The sequence below is a fragment of the Varanus komodoensis genome, unplaced genomic scaffold (assembly GCF_004798865.1).
Source record: "Varanus komodoensis strain SLA01 unplaced genomic scaffold, ASM479886v1 scaffold1, whole genome shotgun sequence".
In the NCBI taxonomy this organism is placed as follows: Eukaryota; Metazoa; Chordata; class Lepidosauria; order Squamata; family Varanidae; genus Varanus; species Varanus komodoensis.
Window position 1 is genome coordinate 18,794,097 of NW_025335268.1, and position 19,330 is coordinate 18,813,426.

Here is a 19,330-nt window from a genome sequence, read left to right on the forward strand (position 1 = left end):
TCGGACCGCTCCGTTTTGCTGCATTAATAGCTGAGGAATAGACAGGAGGCGAACCACGGTTGTCTCGGCCACCATGGAGTTATTATTATTCCCGTGGCATTCTCTTGAGATATTTTTGCTACCACTTTCGTTAGAAGTGGGATTGGAGGAAATGCATAAAAGGCTATGTTGTCCCAGGGGATCATAAGGGCATCTCCCATCAATCCCAATCCTATGCCTGCCCTGGAACAGTATAGGGCACACACTCTGTTGTCGCAAGTGGCGAACAAGTCCAAGTCTGGATAGCCCCACAAACGGAAGAGATCCTGGCATATCTGTCTTTCCATCTCCCATTTGTGCATTGTTGACATATGTCTGCTCAACATGTCTGCTTCGGTGTTGTCAGTCCCTGTGAGGTGGACTGCTAGAAGTATAATGTCCCTCGGTATGCACCAGTCCCAAATGGCCATCGAGAGACGTGCTAAAGCTGGCAATTTTGTGCCGCCCTGCTTGTTGGTGTAGAAGACAGCTGGTATGTTGTCTGATGCAATCTGGACGACTTGTCGGCATAGCAGTCTTGAAAGCTTTGAGGATGTTGAAGATCGCCTGAAGTTCGAGGAAGTTGATGTGCTTCCTTGCTTCCTGTCGGTTCCAAGTGCCCTGGACCCGAAGATCCGAACATGTTGCACCCCATCCGAGTAGCGATGCGTCTGTATACAGGGTCTTTGTTGGATGAGGTGTTCGAAATGAGACACCGACAGACAGATTGCTCGGAATGGTCCACCAAGCTAGAGTGTTGAGTATCACAGACGGAATTTGGATCAGTTTGTTGGGAGAATCTCGCTGTGGGTGAAATGAAGTATTGAAAAACAGCTGCATGGCCCGCATACGTAGTCTGGCATACGGGACAATGGCAAGTGCAGCAGCCATGTGCCCCAATAGTCTCTGAATGGATACAGCCGGAACTATTCCGAGCGTTCGGATTCGATGGAAGTGGGCACGTAAGGTAGCTTGATGGTCCGGAGGGAGGAAAGCTCTTTCCCGTGTGGAGTCGAGACATGCCCCAATAAAGTCGATGACTTGCGTGGGAATAAGGGACGATTTTTCGTGGTTAATACATAGTCCAAGATCATCGAGCAAGATGCAGGTCACGTGTAGTGCAGACAGAAGACCTTGTTTAGTTTGGGAAACAATTAGCCAGTCGTCTAAGTATGGGTATATTTGCACTCCTCGTGTCCATAATTGTGCACATACTGGTGCCATACACTTTGTAAAAACTCGAGGTGCAGTGGCCAGGCCAAAGGGCAGCACAGCATATTCGAACAAGTCGAGCCCAAGAGTAAAATGCAGGAAACGTCTATGCGAAGGATGGATAGTAATATGAAAACAGGCATCCTTCAAATCCAATGAGGCGAACCAATCCTCTCTCTTCAGTAATGGAAAAATATTCTATAAAGTGGTCATCCGAAACTTTTTTGGTTTGATGTATTTGTTAAGATTTCGTAAGTCCAAAATTGGACGAAGACCACCGTCTCTTTTCGGGACCATAAAGTATCTGGAGTACAATCCGTGCAACCCCTCCGAGCGGGATAGTTGTCGAATCGCACCCTTGCGAAGCAACTGAGAGACTTCTTCGCATAGTACCGATGAAGAAGATGTAAATCGAATCGGACACAGTGTAAGGATGACATGGAATTCTATCCTATATCCGAACTGAATGATAGACAACACCCACCTATCAGATGTAATGGACTCCCAAATGGAGAGTCAGCCCTGAAGCCGGTCCCCAAAAGGGAGAGGGGAAGGTGGTGTGGGAAGAGAGAGAATGGTTTGCCCAGACCGTCAACGTGGACGTTTATCAGCGTCAAAGCGCCACCGGCCCTGGGAGAAACGTTGCTGCGGCTGTTGTCTCCGCCATTGCTGTCTTTGCTGGTAGTGTTGCAGAGGGTGAAGTTGTGGATGGTAGGAGGAACGAGGCCATTGCCACTTATGCCTCTGTTGAGGAAGCTCCATGGGAGCGCGGTCATACGCAATTCATATATCGCTTTTAGCTTGCAGTCAGTTTTTTGATGAAACAATCCGGTACCGTCGAATGGCATTTCCTTGATCCTCTCTTTCATCTCGTCGGGAAAATTGCAATTGCGGAGCCACGCGTGTCGGTGCAGTGAGATGGCATTCACGAGAGCCCTCGAATTGGTGTCTACGTGATGTCGTGCAGTAGACAACTGTTGCACTGCTACCTGCATTGCTTCTTTGATGAAGACCTTGGCAAGTTCGGCTTGGCGGTCCAGAAGGGAGGAAGCAATGTTATCCAGCTTCTGCATAATAAAATACTGGTAACGTGCCAGTGTTGCTTCATAATTCGATATGCGCACACCGAGTCCAGAGGCCACATAGACTTGGCATGTGAGCATATCGATTTTCCTCCCTTCCTTGTCGCGAGGGGCTGTATGACCCCTGGACTCCCTGCTCTGGGAGGATTTGATGATGACAGAGTTTGGTTGCGGATGGCGAATCAAGAACGGGATGTCATCATCTCGAACTCTGTACATGGCTCATACCGATGGGAGGTGGCTTGCGGTTGGGCCGGTTGATCCCAGGGTTGGACCATAGCCTGCCGAAGTGTGGTAATTAGCAGCAGGACTATGGCCACGGACTGTTCTCCCCTCACGACATCATAGAACCGATCCGTGGATGGGCCAGGCTGTTGACTCGCTTCAATTTCGAGGGAACGGACGAGGCGGAACATGAGCTCCGTAAAAGAGACATGTGGCTCATTGGGCAAAGCAGGTCCTTGGGAGGCGACTACTACATCGTGGGATGTAGAGTCAACCTCAGATTCGTCCGAATCTGGATAATAAGGAGGACGGTCACTCGAAGACGATGTTTCGGAGGAGGTTGGACGTCCCCTCTCCACATGCCTGGACGTTGAAGGCAAATCTCTCGGGACCGATGGAGACGCACGATTCCGAGGGAAATATGGATAGGATTGATAACCACCCCAGTCTGGCAAGGCAACATATCTATGCATCCTCCAATCGTCATCCTGGTGTTCCGACAAGCGGCTGCGGCGCCTAGGTGGCGACGGTGACTCCACAGGTGGCTCAGTCATGGGCATTGGAGTCGGAGATCGTTCCCTCGGTGGGGAGTCTCTAATCTCACCATCAGAGATGGACTCCTGAAGCGGCTCCTCCACTTGTTGGGGCGGCACGCTCTCAGGCCGAATGATCCCGGCGGTGTCACCTCCATAGTGAGTTGCAGGGCCGGTCCTGAAGGGGTTGGTACTATGGCGGCAGACGGTACCAAGAAGCTCGATGAACCCAAGCCCCAGTGTTTGGGGAGATCGGGTTTCTTGGTTTTGCGAGCGGCTTTATCTGCCTTCTCCTTCCTTGATACTTTACAAGCGGAAGGCTTATCCGAACCCATGTTCTTGCGCTTCTCCCGTTTCTTGGCTGGGAAAGAAGGCGGCACCTGGGTCTCAGCTGGAGTAGCGCCTTCAGCCGAAGGGCACTGAGGAGGAGCAGTGGAAGCGGGACGCTTCGGAGGAGCGCTCACAGTTGAGGCAGAGCACGGAGGAGGTGCGGCTGAAGAGGAACCAGGCCATAAGAACAGCTGATCAGACTGCATCAAGGCCTGGTCCCAGAGGAGCTTCTGGAGATGGTTCTCCCTGTTCTTCCATGCTTGTTTGGTAAATGCCAAGCAATGGCCGCACCAAGGCAGAGAAGGCATAGATCATGCGGATCCGCAGGCGACATTTTGGATCCGCATTCGGTGCATTTGCGGAAGGCCGCTTGCTGCGCCATTGTGGAAAAAGAAGAAAAGATGACAGGATAGAGGGTAAGACAATATTTTTGTTTTTTTTAGAATAGAAGAAAGAGAGAGGGATAGCCAAACTTGGAATATAAGAGTTTAGAGTTAAAGAAGGGATAAAGACAAAAAATGGACAGTAAGATCTTAGCGAGGGACGTTAAAAGGCACGACGCACAGTGAACGGCGGTCTCAAAGACTGAACAAAATGGCGGACACTCTGCTCTATTCATACCACAAAGGGGGAGGGGAGGGGAGTTTTCCCGCCAAAAACCGTTAGCTTTTTAATCTTCTGGCCTAGGCATGTGTGCTGCACAGAGACCACGACGAAGAAATGAAGGATTTTTTCCTGACTGGCAGCTGTATACTCTAGGGCATGCTTGCACATCCAGAGTTATAAAAAGAATGACAGTGTCTGAAGAACAGGAGGAAGACTGATGTTTCAACCTCACCATTATAAAAGGAAACAGCCATTTACCTTGAACTTAACCTTGACTTCCATCAGATTTGGCTCTTTATTTCACAAAGGAGGAAAAATACTCAGACTATTTAGTAAACAGCTCTGTATACAACCTAAATCAAAATGTTCATGACTGTGCTTGTCCCACAGAAAGCGAGCCATAGAATCTGAGCAAACTATTTAAACAGCTACTCTTGCCTTCTCTCAGCAAAAGGATATGTCTGAATTCAGGCTACCTTTTTGTACCACAAGCAGTTATTTATGACAGAAGATACAGCATGTATAACTGCTGCTCAATTATCCCCTGGTTTACTTATCAGGAGTCATACTATTAAAAATAAATGAATTTGTCCACATTTGTCCTAAGAACTTTCTGACTGTTTGAACAGTACAACAAAAGAACTGGGGAGGTTCTAAGGAGGTTGTGGGCTCTCCAACACTAGAGGTATTCAAGATGCAGCTGGAGAGCCATCTGAAAGGATGGTTTAACTTGGATCCAGCACTGAGAAGGGGACCTCACCCAATGGCCTTCTTGGCCTCTTCCAACTCTATTCTATGATTCTATGAGACTCAATCATACATATAACCATTATTTTATCAAATCAATTACTAATTGCTTATGAATTTTCAACTATTATGTACTCCTATTATTATGCTATTAAACATCTCTTTAAAGCTGCAAATAGGAACAGTGGTGGGATGGGGTGGGGTCAGGCTCACCACAATACATGTGGAAATAGAGTTTAATCCTACCCACTTCAATAGTTCTTGGAAAAATGGTAATTTTGTGTTTGGGTGTATGGTGAATAGGAATGTTCCTCTTGATGGCCAAGGATGTCTCCATGGGGCACTTTTGACAGGATTATGGTACAGGTAAAGAATTAAACTCTGTGTTTTCAGACCTGATCAAAGTTTTCAGCAGTTAGTCCTTGCATTGTAAAAAGGATACATGTAATACTAAAGCAAAATTTAAAATCATGTGTAGCTTATCTTTGAGAGAGTGACTCAGAACTGATTTTGAAAGTCTATATTTCAAAGTGGTTTTGTCAAGCCACACAGTTTCTCAGTCTCAGCTTCTTCATTTGTAATACAGGGACAATGTCACTGATCTACCTTATAAATAAATTATATTCAGAACTGTGAAGAAACTAAAGTGCTACATGAACATACGGAGCTGCCTTATACCAAGTCAGAGTATTAGGCCATTTAACCCAACTATATATGTATATTAACTAGCAGTGGCTCTACACAGTTTCAGATTGAAGTTTTTCCAAATCTACTAAGATGCTGGGAATTGACCCAGGGATTTTCTGTGTTTAAATCTTGTCTTAATGGTAAGTATGAGTATGAAAAAAAAATCAGACCCTATTTATTGTGTGAGCAGAAAGTTAGCTTGTTAAATAAAGTTGTGTGAATTCTGATGTAAAGCCTCACCACTCTTCCATCAGCTTGTCTCACATGCTCAGTTCAGAATGCCAAACAATGTATCATCATAACTTTTCCACAAAAGTCAATGACTAGGGTGGAGATGTACTTGATTTTTTTTCTTATGACTATTTTTCCATGGACTTGCCTTCCATAGCTCACATGCTCCTTTATTTATTCATTAGGTTTATATCCTACTTTTTTCTTATGGATTCAAAGCAGCTTACAGTATTTCCTGTAGTTTAGTAAGTTTCCAAATGACTGAAAACCTGTACCATTATCCAGAATGTGTGTAAGTATGCATCCACACACAAACAGACAAAAGGTAAGTTATGATTAAAAGATGATGCAGAATATTTCTTTCATTTGCATAATTCATTTTGATAATTGGATTTGGGGAGAAGCAAAATACAGAATACCATAGTATTTATAGCTTACAAAAAAGAGCTGTGATTTCTTCAAGGGTGCAGCTTCCTTTCGGAGCGAACTTAGGATGTTATGAAAGGACAGCAAATTGTTAGTTGCAAGTTCCATTGTACTTAGTGGTATTAATTTCAGACTCTGCGAGAGATTACACTGTCAGGCTGTACATACACCATTAGCATTTGTACAGTGAAAAACCTTAAACTGACTATTTCACATTTATTTGAAGGGTGATGAGAGAGCATCAGAGCACAGCACTAGGGAAAAAAGAGACATGCTAGTATGTGCAATACTAGTGTTACAATTCACATATCATGAATTTTTTCTGTAACAATACATGCAAGAGTATGCTAATCTTCAATTGTCACAATATTTCAAGTTTCAACAATATTTATAATATAAATAAGCTATAGGTGTATAGTCCATCTCTCAAAATAAATGTATATTTAACCACTTTCATGGTCCTCAGACTCTTTACTCAATAGTTATTTATGGATAAGATATGGAACAATCACAACTTGATCAGACTATGTTTAATATGTATGCTATTATTTAACAGTTTTTGTATGGCAACTGGGTCATATACGATCCTGGGTTCTAGGAATGCTTGGACTTTGTTAGGACTCAGCTGTTTGTACTGAGTTAACTAGCTGAGACATAATATGCCTGAACGAAACTGTTTTACAATGGGAGAATTACTGAAATACTGATAGTACAGCAAAATCCCCATGTCCACTGGCTTGGTTACCACATTTTCAGTTAACTGTGGTTGACCTTGGCCTGGAAGAGAAGTTGTAAAGTGCCAAAGGAAGTCTTAAAGTGCTGAGGTAAGAATGTGCAAAATTGGGAAAAAGAAATATATATATATATATAGATATATAGTTTATTTTACATCTTGCTGCTCACTGCTGCTGCAACCTATGAGCACCCACTTGCTATTGTATAGTGTATTGCATAGTGTTTGCTATTATCTGCAGTTTCAGGCATCCAACGTGGGGGGGGGGGGCTTGGAACCAATCCACACAGATATGGGGGTCCTGCTGTACTTCTAAAAGGTGAGCAAGGTTTGTCAACAGCAAGAACACTTAAGAATGCTTTAGGAAAACAACAAAATTGCAGACATTTCTTTGGAGACAATTTCTGAAGATCATGGAAGTTTCTCTGAACACAGGCTAACTTTTTAAATTTAATTCAGCTGATTATCAATACAAAGTCCTTTTTCCTTCACCAGGGAACACTGCATAACCTTGGGATATTTGTTGCTTAACTGTCATATATATAAGTTCTAAGCTCTGCTATATAAGTTGTCTAAATTCTGCTTTCTGATATATGATTGCTAGTGGATGCTAAATACTTTATTTCTACAGGTTGAATTTCATCTTACCTGATACTACACCATCAGCCTTAATATTAAGATAATTCTGCAACTAAATTAAACAACTTTAAATGAACTTTCTTCTTTGGTTTTTTAAAAATTGGAATTCTTTAGAAATATACTCAACTTAGAGCTAGGCAAGGTTACAGTATCATGTATGGCTTATCAGGAAAAATGTATCATTAGAAACTGTGAACTTGCTTCTGAGTAGATATGTATAGGATTGCAGGATTTCAGAGACAGTAAACTAGCAGATATTGTACTTCCTTATACTGATTTGAGAATTATTGATTTTAATGGATTTTCATATTAACACACATTAAATAGCAGAGCAAAATAAACAGAAATTTCAGAAAAAAATAAATAATAAAAAGAATGCTTATATAATGATTCATGCATTCAATAGGTTTATATACCACTCTCCATATTTAAAATATTGCTAATGCATTAATACAATAAAATGCACTAATATTCAATTAAAACAATAATTACTAATTATATCAATACCAGTAACATATTGAAATCAATACAACCCCACAACCATTAAAGCAACACAGTCATTCAGAGAAGACCTGGCTAAAGAAATTGGATCTTAATTGGTAACTAAAGCATGCTACAGTTGATACTTCCTGAATACTGGGGATGGTCATGCTACAAAGTGGTGCCTCCGTGAAAAAGTCCCACTTTCAGCTTTCTGCAGTGACAATCTCCAGCTCATGGCAAAACTAGCAGTATGTTCTTCTTCAGTGATCTTAATGATTACACAGTTCTGCACTGGGGAAAGCAATCTACTAGGAAATCTGAACCAAAGCTATTTAGGGCTTTAGATACCAACAGTGAGACCTTGGTAGCTAACAGGTAGCCAGTGTAATTGCTTAAACACTGGTGTTAAGTGGGCTCAGCAGATTGGCTGCCTCATTGTTCACTGGTCACAGCTACTGGATCAAGCACAATGTGAGCAGCTCCATATTAAAAGTATTACAGTTATCCAAATGTGAAGTTGCCAAAACATGGGCTACAGGAGTCAGGGAATCAATGCCCAGGAAAGAGCATAGCTAATATACCAACCAATGTCTTCACTTCATCACAGCCTCTAAAAACAATGATGAGTCCAATCTGCAATCCAGTGATGATAGCAAAACCTTGCATGCACCCAAACTTTGTACCTGTTCTTTCTGAGGGAAAGCAAACTCCCCGATTCCTATACCTGGGTCCTACCACCCATACAGTTTCTGGGCCAGTTTGTCTAATCAAATCAGCCCACCATGGGCAACATTTTGCATGAGTAAGCCCTGTGTCAGGGGTTGTCGAACTGTCAAACCCAGCTGGGGTTACTTAAGTGGGGGTTAATAACACTTGTATAACTCTAATGTGAGGGATGTTTAACTCTCTGTATCATTTTGTTGTTTGTCATTCAACACATCACTGTTTCAGAACATGTATGACCTATCTGGATTCAGATGTTAAATTGAAATAGAGCTGCATTGTCATCAGCACACTAATCAAACTTTGGCCCAAATCTGCTTATGAGTGCCTCCGGCCACTTCATATGAATGCTAAACAGAATGGGTACAATACTGCCATGGAACTCAGGCAGATCTCCCAGTGCTACTTTCTGGAACCCTCCTTGTGAGTAGAACTGTTTTAGCATAGTGCTTTCAATTGCAACTCATTTGGATGATCCAAAATCATACCATGAAGAATGATATTAAAATTTGCCAACATGAAAAAAAATCAGCCAGAGGTGGTATAGTGGTTAAGAATGCTGGACTGGGCTCAGGAAGTCTAGTTCCCACTTGGTCATGAAACACACCAGGTGACTTTTGGCCAGACATGGAAACTCAGCCTAATCTACCTCACAGGGTTGTTGGTTTGAGGATAAAAAGCTGAGAAGAATTTTGGAATCATTGTACGAGGAAGAAAGGTGGGATAGAAATGTAATGATAATAACGTTAAATTCCCTCTGTCTCTTTCCCACAACAGGTCATGGATCAGGATGAGTAAGGATGAAATCAGGCTTGAACATGAACAAATACGAGTGGAGATCATAAGTATCCTCCAAGAATGTCTACAGTGTCCAGCCATTACCCTCTCAAGGACATTCCACAGATAAGGGATATTAGTGATTGGATAGTAGTTGGTATAAACTTCTGGATCCAAGGAGAGGCTTTCAAGGAGTGGATGTGCCATTGCCTCCTTCAAGATGGGTACGACTCCATCACACAAATATATGGTGGGCACCATGCCATTCACCACTGCCTGGATCCACTCAGACAAGTCCTCTTGGCTAACTCAAATAAACTATGATGGGCAATGGCCGACACAGTAATTTGTACCTTAAAAAGCCACCAGCATTTCTCTTCATTTCCAGGCTGCAAACCTGAAACTGATTCTACCAGGCTGAACCAAATAGCAAATGTAATAACTTACCAGTTTAATTTTGTCATATACATGCGTAATTTCACTGTTAGATCTGTAGTCTCATAGCAGAAGCATATATTTATATAGACTGAGCTATCAGTAGTGTAGTAAACATTTTTTTAATTCTTCAATGCAGTTCTTAAACTGAGAGTTATAGATGTATTATACTACAAACAAAAGATGCTTCTTTAGAACACCTGCAATTTCCTTGGTGCTTAGGGAAAGTCAAAGTTGTCTTCCTCTATGTGCCATAATTTACACAGCATTTTAAACAGTTATTAAAATAGTATTATCTGTCTCTATGATTTTTCAAGCAAGATGAACACAAAGTGCTAGTTTGCATGCCACTGTAAACACTGTAGGTTAATTAAGGTATGGGGTTCTAAGATGTGCACTAGCCACCATTTTTAATATGTAAGCCACAGTGTAGAATGGGGAAGCAAGGATCATCTTTGCCATTCCTATCCACTTGACTAGGGCAGTGGATACACTGAAGCCTCCAAGGTTTGAAGGCTTCTGTCTCACAAGGATACAATGCATAGGACCATGCCCTTAGCATCTTTTTATCTCTGCTGACATCTCAATGCTTGGGGACATCAGCCCAAGAATTCACTCTGCTAGCTGCCATTTTTGTTGGTTAGAAACAGCCACGATTCCTACTTTTTTGTTTCTTCAGTCAATAGCAAACCAGGAAACTAATACATATAAGATATGTGTGCATAATAAGAAAACCATGGAAGAAGTCTTCTGCTTAAGGAAGACCCTTCCTTAAAGATTCACTTTGCTCCTTGACATTTAGGGGTTGTGGGGGAAATGTCTCAAGACAGCAAGGTTGATAAAAATCAATGATTTTTAAAATTTAAATGGGATATTTTGATTTAAACTGAAGTTAAAAATGCTTTTTGAGGAAAAATAACCTAAGGATAGTTTTCTATTTACCGTATTTTTCGCTCTATAAGACACACTTTTCCCCCCCTCAAAAGTAAGGGGAAATGTCTGTGCGTCTTATAGAGCGATGTGTGTGTGCCCGATGCCCGGGACACTGCCGGCCTGCCTGCACCATGTGGCACCACCTGGCCGGCATGCGTTCGGCGCGCCCTGCTCCCCCCTCCTCCCTCCGGCGCAGGTAAGAGCTGTGCCGCTCAGGGGGAGCAGTGCAGAGGAGGAGGAGCCACGGGCTTTAACCCGCCAGGCGCACAGAGAGATGGACTGCTCACCCCCACCGCCTGGGAAGACCTGCCGCGGAGGAGGAGGTGCTGCGGGCTTTAACCCGCCGGCCACACGGAGAGACGGACTGCTCACTCCCACCACCCAGGAAGACCTGCCACTGCCGCACCGCCCAGAAGACCACCGCCAGCACGCTGCTGGCCTGGCTGCACCACACCTGGCTGGCATGTGCTTGGCGTGCCCTGCTCCGCCCCCCTCCTCCGGCGCAGGTGAGAGCTGTTAATCACAGGTCGGTGTGTGTTTTCAAATGGCAACCCGTCTTTTAATGAAGTCCATGGGGAACTGATGGGGAATGTGCCTGTGATTATCAGGAAGCTTTCCATGGATCCCTCCTCTAAAAACTAGGTGCGTCTTATGGTCAGATGCATCTTATAGAGCGAAAAATATGGTAAGTTATATTATAGTCCAAAGATTATTCATCATGAAATAAGAATTAGTTTTTAATTATGTAGCATTAGTCTGTATATTCATGCAATGTTTAAATTTTTGGTAAATGAATTCCGCTAGTCCATTCACAACATCATGCTCTTCCTAAGGTTTCTGGGCAGTTTTCCAGGTTTCTGGATTATTGGGCAGTTTTTCTATCTAGAAGTTACTATCAGAGGTACTTGGTTTTACAGTTTTCAAAATTGTGAATCTGTTTCTACAGAGATCTTCACAGCAAAAATATAAAAGAAACATACAGATTTGAGAAAAAGAGCTTAATCCCATTGTTCCTTTGCAAAACTATGTACACAGAATCAAGTGCTAAGTTTCAAAAAATCATTGAATAGAAGAAGACTATTGGAGTGTAATAGTTCCAAACAAGAAGCTAAGTGTGAGGATGGAGGGGCAAGCAGTAAAAATGAAAGTGAAGTCTTTTGAACAGAATACTCCACAAATCTTTGGATCCTTTTGTGTATAGCTTGAGGTTTATCATATTATTCTTTCCCCAAAGGAGAAAACCTGTAATGGCAGCAGGCACCAGTTTGGGAATATTTTAATGAAATTCCTCTTCCTACGGGTAAGACAGGCATGCATGCAAATTAAGTAGAAAACTATGATTTAAATCTAGACTCACTTTAAATCAAATCCGCCCTGCAGGCCAGTGATTGTAAGATCTAGCTCATACCACAGTATATAAATACAACTAAAAATATCTATTTAAGGCATTTATTCTTTCCCATTCCGTTGATTTATTCCTTAACAAAAACTACAGGGAGTATACATTCTTTTGAGCTCCAGCTTTATTTTCTGATACACTTCTCAGAATTCAATACTAGAGTTTAGATGCAAGCTAAGGTAAAATTTATTTAGGGATAAGACAGAAAATAGATTTTAATAACAATTTTGATATTTACTGGGCAAGAATCCAGGATATTCCTGCTACAGAAAACCTAACCACTTATCTGAGTAGAAAATTGTCTCATAGCAGCTCCTGCATAAGTTCTACTTAATTTTTATTATGCCCCATACTGAAAAGAATTAGGGTTATTCAGATGCCAATGCCTAAAAATGTTCGGCCAAAGTACACTATGAACATAACATACCATTGACACATTCAAAGACATCACAGCACTTGCCAGGTGTTCCGTCTCCACGTGACACTATTTGGGGGATGTAGCCTGCCTCGCATTTTGGAACACCACATAAACCAGAGAGACATTCGCACCTGCAACCGAAGCATTGAAAGCTCCATAAATAAGTGAGGCAACATGTGAAGCCCAGAAACACAAACAGGGAAAAACAGCTCATGAAAGCAAACTGGTTTTCTGTTCTTACATAATAAAAAGACAACACCATTTTAAACACAACACAGTAAACAATATTTAACAATTGTTCCAAAGGACAATACTTGACTTTGATCAGAAGACATGTGTTCACTTGCATTGTCTGTAAATATGGTAAAACAGTATCATTTAAAAAGTATGTATCCACCTGTGAGAGCCATAGAATTCGTGACTATAGGATATTCTGAACTTCAAAACTAGAATATTACCCTACTACCAGTCTTCTCCAGCAAATCAATATGCCAGCACTGATGATGCGGTTTTTAATTTGAAATCACAAAAGCAGAAAAGAGGGATAGGTGTTATCAGCATTTGCATAACACCTATTTCTAATTGCATGTGTTCTGTCACAAACTTACCTGTTGAAGTTCAAGCTCTTCAGATTCTTAAGTTATTTCCCATTCCAGTTCAATTAATGGAAGAGTGAACATTCTCAGGAGTTTTTATACTCACACCCAAGGCATTTTCAAACAGAACACATGCGTATACACAATAAATCTTAAACTTTCTAGACATGTCTAAGCATAACACATACCTAAAAAGAGTATTTTGATGAAAGCCTCTGAGTTATGCAAGATGATGAACAAATTCCTCTTTAAAGAGAAGACTGATAGCTAAGGTACAATTAAGAAGAAGAAAATAGGAACTTCAGGAAATTGTCAAACATTTACAAATGCACTTTTAAGGCCTTAACACCAGCTCCTGTACTGTTTACAAAGGGAATGGTGTTAAAGTGAGGAAAACAAGATGAATATGAACTTATCCCTAAAAGAAGAGTTCAGTATTATTGGGACCAAATGTATTAATCACCAAAAATGTTGGGGGGGGGATTTAAGATATCCAAATTTGGAAAGGTAGAAAGATGGGAGGGGGTAGAAGACTAATCCTTTTAAAGTTTCTGTGTCCATTTTATAATAAACAAAGATGTTCATTCAGTGTACACAGTTCCTTTGAAGAAATTAGTTAATTCTTCTTCATTTCAAAAGTCCTAACAGAGACAAGTTGGCTAATCAGACATGCCAGTATTATATAAGGTTATTAAATGTACTGTCTGATGATCTGAATGCTGACTTCATTTTCTATTCTAGTTTATGTATGCTTTATTGTATTATTAGTTGCTTGGGGGCAGAGTTTTAGCTTAAAAATAATTCAAATCCCTCATTCCTCTTACGGTGGATTTGGTTTCCTTTGTATGTTGTAACCTTGATAATATATGCTATGTGTCAATTGTGTTTGGGTTTATAAGATCGAAGACAGCTTTCCCAATTCTTGTGTTCTTCAGGTGTGTTAGACTACACTTCTCATCCTTGCCCAGCATGACTGGCTCTAAGCCTTAGAGAATCATACAATGAAGTACAGTGGAATGTTCAACAAAATATCATTTTGTATTTAATTTTCACTTGTTGAGAAAGTATAATAATTATATAGTTTGAATTCAAGAACAGAATAATTCCAAACTAGATTGAACAAGTTTGTGGGTAGTTTAACAACAGCATATATTTTGTGAGATGTGACTGAAGCTTAAAGAAGGACATCAAAATAGGTCGATAAATAAAGGTAGTGTATGAGCTAAAAGGTTTAAAATGCACATGGTAGACGAGGTGATCAAGATGAGTGGGATAAGGTATCTTTGATACTGTCTTCCTCCCTTTGTACAAAGGCTCTTTTCCATCCACCACTGTGGAAAAGAGGCATCTCAGGTACACTGAAGCAGAGTATATTTTGCAAGGGAGGCCACTTGAGAGAAAGAAGACAGCAAAAAGAGTAGAAGTGATTATAATGATTAAAACACATGAATGTAATTAAAACAAATGAGTAAGTATACATTAAAGACTGGAACAAACACACAGAAGCACAAAGAGGAAGAGGCTTAGATGAACCACACACTGACTTATACACGATTGACATTATACACGATCATTTAGGCTGCAGCAAAAATTCACTTATTTTGTTTTATGAGTTCTAAATTCAATGGCTTCAGTAGTTACCCAACCTTTTATGTCAAAATTAGACAACTGAAAGAATGAAAATAATTACTCTTAAAGGAAGTAAAATAATCACTTTTAAAGGAATCTCTGAAACAAAATTAAAAATACAGGAAGATAACATAAACATTGCTTTGGAGAACAATTCTTCTACCTAGACTTTCCACCACTATTTCTGTAATAGTGCAATCCTATACATGTCTACTCAGAAATAAGCCCTATCAGGTTCAATGGGGCTTACTCCCTGGTAAGTGTATATAGGATATGCTAGTTTATATCTGATATCTATGGTATGTTTCAGAGCTAGAAACCTAAAGCAGAAGCTAAAGATCTAAGGAAATGGCAGGATGACTGTAATCTCAAGTGTCATGAGATTTTAAATAGCATTCTAAACTCTCACAGCTATTGATACAATGCTCACACAAAAAGCAAGATTCAAGCTGAACTTCTTTTCTAGCAAGTTACTAGTTTTACCCTTTATAATATAATCACCCAGCCAGACAAATGCGGACAATCCTAGAAGAAAATAAAATTTTAAATACAGAAGATACTGAGCTATCAGGTATGAATCTCTACTCTCTGCTTTAATGTACTCAGAAGATTTAATATGAAAAGAACATGAACATTTCAGTAGATATATGACAGTTGCTACTAAATGCAGGAAATTTTCTAAAACACCAAATATAAATTAATGAGTAGAGAAATTATAGGACCTTCCAATGATAGTGAAACCAGCATCTTGTATAAGAATTAAAGAAAATAATAAAATGAACCAAGTTTATGAATACCTAGGCATAGTTTATTAATTTTTGTAAAATTAATGTATTAATGCGAAGCCTATACTTAAGACTTTAAGATAAATTAGAGTAAATCATCTTAGTTATGTTACTGCACTAAACACTTATAAATTTTAACTTAGAATGCTGGCTGTATGTAATCGATAACTATTAACATAAATGTTAAGCTCACATCTCTGTGTAAGTTGTGAATACAACCTCTTGTTGTTTTCGCTTGGTATTCAGTTCTTCTTGAAAATAATAAATACACAACATCTATTATTTGTAATTATATATCATGCTATCTCCAAAGCTTAAGCTAAACAGCTATTAAAAACTGAGATCTGGAATTTCTCTCTATAGGTGAGCTTTGTGGGGACAACAAAACAAAAATTAAGGGTCTGACGAATGCCACAAATTGAGTTAGAAATTATCCAGTAAAGGTTCTAGTGCAGAAGTCTAGTATCTCCCACTCTGGCTCACACTTCTCAGGTGAGATAACTCATTTTCTGCTCTAGTTGTGGCCTCCAACATCAGGGCTTCTGTTCAGGGGTGAAACCCATAAAAATGCAGAATTTTACGTATCTTGGGTGACTACACCAGGCTGAACCTCCAATTGGCAAATATAAGACTGATGAGGCTAGATGATACAAGCAATGGTTAAGGATGCTTTGATTCTTCAAGCAGTAAAACTTTGGCAGGCAAGAGTTAAGTCTAAACAGCCAGGAGGCAGCCAACATAGTTATTATACTGATAAACATGTCATGCTAAGCCATAATTTTGAGAGACATGCATGTGCAAGAAGGAGATGCTACAAGCTAGAGATGCTGCACCTTCTCTGACTGGCTGAGTGTAGACTTTCAGTAGCATTTAATTTCAGTTTCAAAGAATCTTGGCATGTAACCCAGTGATAGTCATTTATAACATAGTGGCTTCATAAGCAAAGGTTCTGTAGAAGTTTATACAGGAGGAGGAAAGAGAAAGGAGGAAGTAGAAGAACCCAAGCCTTGCCTGGGCTCATTCCAACTTGGACATATAATGCTAACCCATGGTTTAGTGTTACCTGCTAACTGAAGTTTGACATTAGATGATATTTTTCAAATATGAATGAGTTAGCTTGTTTCCACCAATTTGATAGAACTACTGTGGTTTTCTACTGAGCAAAGGTCTGAATAGCATAGTGTCTTTGTAATGCTGCAGTATGGACTGTTTTGTGCCATATGAGAACTAAGGGATTATATGGTGGAAGATATAAGATATAAGGTGCTGGTTTGGACTGGGGACTACAATAGGCCAATATTCCAGAGCCTCAACAGGTAATCGGTTTTGACTGCTGAACACAAGGCAGAAAGAGAAAATTTGTGCAAATCCTGAGCTTTATCTCATCTCAGTATCTCAGCTTCCAATAGAAGGCTAAAGAAAGACAGGCTGCTACCTGTACCTTTCACTCTTCAAGTGGTCATCTTTGCATTCACAGATTGAGCTGATTTGGGAATCTTCCAAAGGTGATTAATTAGTATTTGGTGGGAGCCCGGCCCCTAGGCAAACCCAGCATGTGGGGAGGGGCATCCACTGAGACCTCAGTCCAGACATGAGACCACCATGAATAGATGTTCTCCCCTGGAATGTGGTGAGGGAGACACTTGAACCCTGTGTCAAACAACACCAGAGGGGATGGCAGGTGGCTTTATGTGAATGTACAGATGACCACTTGAAGAACAAAAGCTACAAAAGGCAACCTGTCTTTCTCCTTTGTGGTCTCTGTGCATCACACATATGGGCAACTGGCGAGCTTACCTCTAGGAGGTGGTGGTAGTATTGAAGGAGAGAAGAAAGGAGCCCTGCCGAAAGTACAGATAGCTCTGGATCGAACATCCAGGCAATAGTGGCAAATGAAAGTCAATGGGTTTGACCATGTCACCACTTTGCACAGGTCTGTCAAGGAGATGCCTGCATAAAGGGACATGGAGGTAACAGTGGCTCTAGAGCTCTGATAGGTCTTGGCGACTGGAGAGATCATATGCCAGGAGGATTCTCCGGACGATCCATTTGGCTAGTCTTTGCACCGTGATGGGAGCAACTTTATGTGCACCACTGTAGGCAATGAAGAGTCTTTGAGACTGTCTCATGGACTGTGTTCAGATTTGTAGAATGGACAGCTAGCAGGTGGAGAGTAGATTCAATTGAGTTGAAAGAAGATTGGAAAAAAGCAGGAAGAATAATATCTGTATTGATGTGGAAAGATGAAACTACCTTGGGAGGACCTTGTGACTCCTTGTTTATACATGCAACCACTGTGGTGTTGTTGGATGTGACCTGAACGTGGTGGTTGTGGACTACAGTTTGGAAAGCCAAGAATGCTTTCCTGACTGCATGTAGCTCTAGATAATTTATGTGGTGCAAGGCCTGTGCAGGATCCCATTTCCCTTGAATTGTTGAGCAGCCACAGTGGGCTCCCCATCCCGAAAGGGACACTTTTGTTGTGATGACCAGGCTCAATATGGAAGGATGGAATGAGATGCCGATGGTGGAGTTGGCTTTGTTGTTCCACCAGGCTAGAGCTTTGTGGATATGAGGTGAAATGGAGTGTCTGGTTGAATGTGGCTCGGTTCCGCTATTGAAGGTACTGAGAAACCAGAGCTGGAGCAGACACATGTGTAGGTTTGTGAGAAGCACCACTGAGATGAAAGGAGCCATGAGACCAAGAAATCTTCGGATTCTGGTAGCAGTGGCAGTGGTGACATTGATGAGACTGGTGACTTCCTCAGTAAGGGTGAGCAGTCTGTCCTTGGTGAGGAAAGTCCTTTCCAGTATAGAATCTAAACAAGCCCTGATAAACTGGATGTGCTGTGAGGGGGAAGAGAGAGGAATTATTAGGGGATGTAGAGCCCTAGCTTGGTAAACAAGTTGTAGGTAAGTTCAGTGGCTCAGAGGGAGGCTCAGTGTGAGGGAGCAACAATGAGCCAATCGGCAAGGTATGGGTAAGCATGGATACCTTTTAGATGTAGTTGGGCACAGACAATAGTCATACATTTTGTGAATACACAAGGTGCCATTGCCAGGCCAAACAGGAGGATTGTAAATTGAAAGATTTGCTCTCTGGTTTGGAAATGGAGGAAATGCTTGTGTGACTCCTCAATATGGAAATATGCAATCTTAAGATCTATTGACATGGACCAAAGATCTTTTCGAAGGAGCAGTAGAATGGCAGGAAGTGTGACCATGTGGAATCATTAGGCTTAATAAAATGGCTTATTCCTCTCAGATTAAGTATGGGATGAAGGTCCTCATCTCTCTTGGGGACTGTGAAATATCTGGAATAAAATCCAGAAAATGTATTCAATGTCCCCTTTTTGGAATATGAAGGATCTCACTGAGGAAGGGTTCAGAGGGAGTGGTTCTTCTTATGGTACCAAGAGGAGTGAGAGCATCTGATTCTATTCTGTATCCTTGTAGGATGATGGAAAGCACCCACTTGTCTGAGGTTATCTGAGCCCAAAAATCAAAAAAGGAGCTGGAGTCTATGGCCAAATGAAAGTTGGGAGGAGCAAACAGGGTGGCAGAGGAGTCGCAGGTGCTATCTGTGGTCATTTGAGCATTGGCAAGCCTGATCCTATGTGGGCAAGTCATAGGATCAGGATGCTTGTCCTGGGAAGTAGGTTGGTGCCTGGGAGAAATGGTGG

General features: G+C 41.3%; 1 protein-coding gene across 3 annotated transcripts in view; it reads right to left on the reverse strand.

Moving 5' to 3' along the window:
- CRIM1 (cysteine rich transmembrane BMP regulator 1) overlaps positions 1-19,330 on the reverse strand; it is a 196,640-nt gene that overhangs the window by 47,958 nt on the left and 129,352 nt on the right. For all 3 annotated transcript variants that reach the window (XM_044455985.1, XM_044455904.1, XM_044456066.1), the window contains one exon: positions 12,647-12,768. In XM_044455985.1, the coding sequence (XP_044311920.1) occupies positions 12,647-12,768 (122 nt within the window). The remainder of the gene's footprint in view (positions 1-12,646; positions 12,769-19,330) is intronic.